This window comes from Polistes dominula, unplaced genomic scaffold (assembly GCF_049000335.1).
Source record: "Polistes dominula isolate Pdom_NZ unplaced genomic scaffold, Pdom_raw_medaka contig_333, whole genome shotgun sequence".
Lineage (NCBI taxonomy): Eukaryota > Metazoa > Arthropoda > Insecta > Hymenoptera > Vespidae > Polistes > Polistes dominula.
The window spans coordinates 173,771-181,030 of record NW_028300850.1 but is presented as its reverse complement, the minus strand read 5'-3'; the positions used below and the strand labels follow the sequence as shown (position 1 = coordinate 181,030).

Genomic DNA, 7,260 nt, shown 5'->3' with positions numbered 1-7,260 from the left:
TTTAGTCTCTACTCTATCTGGTGGGTATTCTCTCAAAATATCTTTTATAAGTCGCAGGTGGAATTTTTCAAATGTTACAATTTTTTCATTAGTATCTTTATGGAGAATATACGCATTATATATGGCGAGGTCTAAGAGATGGAAGAAATATTTTTTATACCACCTTGTGCTTTTGCGAACGCAGTGAAGCGAACTCAAAGTCATATCGATTTTATCAACTGCGCCCATCAAGGCATTGTAGTCTGCTACACACTTTGGTTTTCGCTTTGGTTCGCCAGTTTGATAATTATTTTTTTTCGTTTCCACGAAATCATCAGAATGTGAGGTGGATAGCATCCATACATCTTTTTTATCCCGCCATTTTAACGCTAATAGATTGTGTGTCGATCGACTTACACATTCTCCGCCTTTTAATTTTTCTTCCATTTTTGGCATATCTTCCCTATTTTGTCGCACAGTTCCAAAGGCATTGGTTTTTTCCTTTTCGTGTAATAGATTGTATAAGTGCGGACTCGTGTACCAATTGTCAGTGATAAGTGTATGCCCTTTTCCTAGGTATGATTTCATAAGTGTCAAAGTAATGTTTCCAGATTGTTCAATTGATGGAACTTCCTCAGTGACATCACTATTTTTTCCAGAATAAATTATGAAGTCTAGTATATAGCCGGTTTTACAATCACAAATAATGAATGACTTAATGCCAAATCTACTCCTCTTTGTTGGGATATACTGTTTAAAGAACAGTCTTCCTTTATAAAGCAAAAGACTTTCGTCTATGCATAAATATTCATATGGATAAAATGATTTAGAAAATGAGTTTCTAAGTTTAGTAACCACTGGTCTTATTTTTATCAACGGATCATTCGAGCTCATATTGTTGTCATCATTAAAATGTAGCATTTTCAGCAATGATTCATACCTAACTCTGCTCATTAGTTTTGAAAAAATTTCAGTTTTTGTAACTTTATCAGTAGACCAATATTCTCTTATAGATGTTTTTTTCATTCTGGATATTAGCATAGTAATAGCGATAAATAAATATATTTCCGAAGGTGAAGTATCTGTCCAGTTATTTACGCGTGAATGATCTGCATGAATTTTAGTTTGCGCCAGATTTTTATGGAAATTATTTGTTTTCTCGCAAATTCCAGTAATTAATTCTTCTGAGAAAAATATTTTAAACGCATCCAAAGCAGTGGATATTTCCGATAAGTGACCCCTTATCCCCGAATTTGATTCATCAAAATCATATAATTTTGGTACAAAATGTTTCTTAGACCATGAACAGTTTTCTGCCGTATAATTAGATATCGAATTAACATTTTCCTGTAGACCTTCGTCCTCTTCAGAAGATGTGCTAAATATTCGAAGATGTCTTCTGCTTCGGTTATATAATGGAACTCTCTCTTCTGTTTCCGAAGCTACAAAAGAAGGTTTGATTATTTTTGCTCTAACATCCAACCTATTGTGTTAATTCTCACCGCTTGTGCACAGTTTATTCGTAATCTCTTGGTCTTCTTATAGATCTCGGCGGAATCCGATGACGAATACCGCATCCTTTTTTCTTTTAAGTGTTTTAATTTCAACTGTTTCAATGTCATGTTCATAGGACACGTCACTATCACTGTTACTAATGTGTTCAAACTCATTCTCAGACATTTTAAGGGTAATTTAAAATTAAATTTTAAAACGAAAAAGTAAAGTAGCAGTACTTATAACCTTCAAAAGTATTAGGTAGCGATATGTTAGCTAATGTGCAATGAATGCACACACAAATTTAATTAACAATATTGATAAACGATTGCATAAACGCCTTTTGTTATATCTATAAAGGCTCATAGGCCCCAGTCACATATATCTGTTTATCGATTTCCTTTTCGATTGAATGGTTGCGCGAAAACGCATATGTGGGTTCATAACCTAAACTGAATGGTTGCGCGAGAACGCATATGTGGGTTCATAACCTAAACTGAATGGTTGCGCGAGAACGCATATGTGGGTTCATAACCTAAACTGAATGGTTGCGCGAGAACGCATATGTGGGTTCATAACCTAAACTGAATGGTTGCGCGAGAACGCATATGTGGGTTCATAGCCAAAAACGAATGGTTGTGTGAGAACCCATATATGGGTTCATAGCGCTGAAAGGGTTAAATATACAAGCTGCCAATTGACAAGCTATTTCCACAATTTTTTTACCATTAAATAGATGTTTAGGCACCATAGCCCAAACGCATTTGTTGAAGCACTCATTATTATTTTGAGTGTTGCCACCTAAACATCTTTCAAGCAATTCTGGTTTTGTCAGGTCTTCGTACACTGGCTTTAATACTTCTTGGACATCTTTAGCGAGAGGAGGAGGATGTTTATAAGTATCAAGGGTTTTAACTGCCTCAACTTTACGATACTTACACCAGTTGCTAGAACAGTATGTATGTTGCGGGTCATCATCAGTAGAAATTTTGTGATAGTACCCTGCCCAAATTTCCTTTCTCATGTTCTCAATTGAATTTTTATTTCTTTGAACAGCTAACCCATAATTAGTTGACAATTCCTTCATCAACTTTATAGTCAATCGTTGAGTTTTAATCACTGGAACACTTTTTTTAATAACTTTTTTCTTTTTTACAACTTTCTTTGGTCCTTTTTTTGCAGCAGGTTTCTTGGCTTCCGCTTGTTTCAAAGCTTTTCTCTTTTAAAACTGTGCTTTTCGTGCTTCATTAGCACGGTTGAAAACTCGTTTTACAACATGTAAAACACACTCTAATTTTTTGATAACAAAATCTTCGCGGTAGGGAAAAACATTTAGCAACATTTGAAAAGTTTTCGTGTCGCCATCGCCGACATAAAAACCATATTTTACGGAGAACTTCTTGAGTGATCGAAGAAACATCTCCACGATACCATCAACCTCCATCTTCCCGGCACTACCTTCATGGTTTATCGTACAATGCGTTTTATGCTGTTCGTACCAGGCAAGATAGTTTACTTCCTTCACTTTTCTTTTCCACATCTCACATCCCTTACAGTAAGTTGACGTTATAGAAACGACGACAATTTTTCCACTGTATTTTAAAATTAGAGAAACTATTCCAATCAACGAAGAGAATCCTCTTTTGGCCCAAGAGCCGTCGCCAGAAACAGACAGAATATCCTCTGGTTCTCCTCGTATCTTGTTTTCGAGTTGCTCTTCGGTGACGGCTTTATGCGACACTACGTTAAAAACAGTATTGACCGCGATTAGTATAAAGTCAACGATTCCATAATATGCAGAGATACTTAAACCTTTTTCGAGGTCCATAAGTTTGCAAAACATATTTATACCATGCACACCAATACCAAAAAACCTTTCCAAAAAAAAGAATATAGCGAAAAAAACTGAATACTAGTTTTGTTTTCCTACACCATTCTGAATAATATGCAGAGACATTTCCACTTAAACAACCGTTTATGGTTTGTCTCCTCTCTCTGTAATATCTCTGTGTTTGGGTCGCAAAATAATATACTTAGACTGCTCGGATCGTTCTAAAATTTTTGTATAATAATTCTACATATGTCTACTTTCGAAAAATGCAAAAAAAAATAATTTTTTCAAAATTATAAACCAGAATGAACCCTTAATGAAGTAAATCAATGCGGCAATGTGTTTACATTTTTTACTTTTATTATAAACACAATTGCATTGCACGTCAGTCACACATAGAGCTGCATTTATCTAAAATACAACAAATAAAGCAATATTTATTATTTGATCTTCAAAATTTATATTAAAAGAATAAATCATCTAATTATTATTTACGTTTAAAGAAGTTGAGTAAGGTGTTGCATGGACCAATGCTTATCGAATAACTCGTGACTTTATTAAATAACTTGCGGTTTTCCGACGAAGTTCTTCAACATCCCTGACATGTTCTACAAGGACGAGATTTTAACCTTTGATGTTGCGGTTGACATTTGATAGTATGACTAATTGCTTAGAAACCTGTTCTAATAATTATGTCCATGGTTGCTTTAAATCTGAATGTTTAACATATATATGTGGGGAGTGTTGAATATCAAAGAGTAAACGCATGCTGGGAGGGTAGGCAACGAAGGACTGTCTGAATAAGGAAAGACGGGGTTTGGCCTGCTCCTTGCAAGTGAAGTAGTTGTGTGTGTAAGTCTGTGTGAGTCCAAAGGTTCGAGAGCGTTTCGAAGATGTTTTGTCCCTCGGGGATGTAGGGTGGGGGAGAAACCTCATAGGGAGAAGACGGTCACGCGTGAGCGAACGTTTTTTCGGCGGTAGCGTGGAGAGAACCGAGCGACGAGAATGAGCGCGATTCGATACGAGCGTTAATAAGCGAGTAAATAGTGAAAGAATAGCGAGTAAGTAGTGATTCTGTAAAGTCTGAGTGAGTGTGAGAGGTTGCGAAGCGGTATTATATTGTAATTGTAATCAACAATAACTTGTGGAAATAAAGAATATATTTTATATCTTAACCCTTTCGTTACGGTAGTCCGTTCCGCCGGAGTGACGCCACTGAACGGGGCACCGCGCCGAAAAGCGTGCACTTTGCACGTCGGTAGTCTTTGGCGTTTGCTATTACTTCTTTCAACACTACCTTGAAATTCTCTCATATCTACACTTTTTTAAGAGATACTTATCAACTGTCTCGTCATATTGTTTGAGAAATTTGAAAACGAGTATATTTTAAAGCATATTGTTATTTACATATTTACAGATTTCGTTATTATTATAAATAAAAATATAATTTATGATAACTACAACGTCAAGTTATAATTCTTAGTAATTTAATTCGGTATGGTAAATTTTAAAACATGGATCTACGCATAAACCTACGTTACAACTTTTGCATTCATATCTAGTTTCCCGTCTTTTGTCATTTGCCGTGCAAACGACGCACCTTCTAACTCGGTTCTTTCCTGCCGGGGCATAGGCCGAAGGAAAATGTCGTTCAATAAGTCTCGATGGATTATTATTGCCCGTTCGATGGTGGTAATTTATGCCCTTATGATACTTCTCTAGGATTTCCCTGATTAATTCTAAATGAAATTTAGCCATGGGTATTGTTTTTTTCGTTCTATGTTTGTAGAGGCAATATGCATTCCATACACATACGTCTAACAAATGAAAAAAAAATTTTCTATACCATTTTAAAGATTTTCTTGTTGAATTTACGGTGCTTATTACCATGTCTGCTTTATCTACAGTACCCATCGAATTATTATAATCTAATACGCAGACCGGTTTTTGAACTACTCTTTCTCTCCCACGCTTGGAGACCGTTGCAAAATCTTCTGTGTGTATGGTGGAAAGCATGTACACTTCTTTCTTGTCAACCCACTTTACAGCTAGTAAATTATTGGATGAGCGGAAAGATGCCTCCCCTTTTTCTAATCGATCATTGAACTTTGGCATTCCGCTCCGCCTTTTACTTACGGTTCCGCAAGCATTTGTCCGATTTTTGTGTAATAAGTTGAACAAGGCTGGGCTTGTGTACCAATTATCTACGAAAAGGGTATGGCCCTTTCCTAGGTAGGGCTTCATTAGTGATTCGACTATTGCCCCTGATTTTCCAATACCCTTATTTTCGCTGTTCACTGTGGTTGATGACCCAGCATAAACAATAATGTCTTGAATAAACCCTGTCTTGCAGTCACTCAAAATAAACGACTTGATCCCAAACCTACTCCTTTTTGAAGGGATGTACTGTTTAAACGATAGCCGCCCTTTATATAAAAGTAAGCTTTCATCTATACATAACTGTTGGTAGGGCTGGAATGTTCGGCTAAACGTTTTTCGAAGCATGTCAGTGATTTTTCGTATTTTGCATAACCGATCGTTGATAGGTCCATCATCATGATTAAAATGTAACATTTCTAACAATTTAAAATATCGGTCCCTAGACATAATATCTCCGAAGATATCGCTATGTAGGAGTTTATCGACACTCCAATATTCTACTAACGATAATTTCTTGTTCCGTGTCATTAAAAACGTTACAGCAAAAAAACAATACAATTCAGATAATACTGTTCCTTCTGAATTCATATTGTTGTTATTTTTTTTAAACCAATACTGATTTGTTTCGGTTACAATTAATTGCACAAACTCTTCAGAAACGAAGAGTTCAAAGTATTCAATAAATTTTGCTGATCGACTAATATTTTTTATAATTCCTGAATTTTTTTGTTTAAATTGATGTATCTTAGGTATAAAAGTTTTTGAAGACCATGTATCGCAGCTAATGTCGTCTTTTTCATCCTTTTCGGCGTTTGACTCTGAAGTACTACATATATTTCTTCTTTTTTTTCGTAGTGTAAAATTATTTTCGTTTTCATTGTCTGAACTGTACTCTGAATCTGTCAATCCATTCAAAAATAACATTCTCTTTGAACTTCGCTGTGGCATTCTAATAAGGGCGAAAAAGATATTTTACAAAACAAATTTTAAACAAAGCTTCGAACAAAAATTACAAATAAATAATTATAACCTTTAAACTCTAAAATTGTACAGTAATCCTTCCAATTTCTCTCACTTTTTTTCTTCTGCGTAATATTAATATTAATATGCGTAATATTAATATTAATATTCTACGTAATATTAACTTCTGGCTCAATTACTATACGCGAGCTATGCCTGTAATATTTACGTTTTATTCTTTTCGAATGATCAATCCAATATTGATCGATAGAATGAAGAGATACTCTGCCGATACAGTAAATTTTTTTTCCGACGAGAGATGGCACTCGTATCTGCAAGCCGCTGGATATATACGGCACCCGTACCCACAGGTCGTCGCGCGGATGCCGTATATATACGGCACCCGTACCCATAGGCCGTCTCGCGGATGCCGTATATGTACGGCACCCGTACCCACAGGCTGTCTCGCGGATGCCGTATATATACGGCACCCGTAACGAAAGGGTTAAGTAGTGTCGGCAACATGGGGAGATTAGATATCTTTAGCCGGATACAAAACGATTGATTTCCCTATATATGTATATATATATCCCAGCACTAACGAATATAATCGTGATCCGAAATATCGGGATTTTCAGTGTTTTGAAGCAAATCTGCATGTCCAATTTGGTCGTAACAATTTCTTGTGCTTGATGATACGTGTAAAATGTCTACATTGTCAAAGGCGCAATTACCATTTTCGAATTGTTTCAATTCATGCCTTACCAACAAACGCTTATACGCATTTTTAAATTGTAAAACATTAGGATTATTATTGAAACCTCCACGACTTCTGA

The 7,260-nt window shown here is 35.8% G+C and overlaps 1 protein-coding gene across 1 annotated transcript; it reads right to left on the bottom strand.

Annotated features, from left to right (window-relative positions):
- Positions 1–2,089: 2,089 nt before the first annotated feature.
- Positions 2,090–2,560, bottom strand: LOC149033833 (uncharacterized). The gene is made up of 2 exons (XM_089178509.1): positions 2,413–2,560; positions 2,090–2,343 (listed from the first exon to the last, which is right to left on the bottom strand). The coding sequence occupies exons 1-2, from the start codon at positions 2,558–2,560 to the stop codon at positions 2,090–2,092; spliced, it is 402 nt and encodes a 133-aa protein (XP_089034635.1).
- Positions 2,561–7,260: the final 4,700 nt, after the last annotated feature.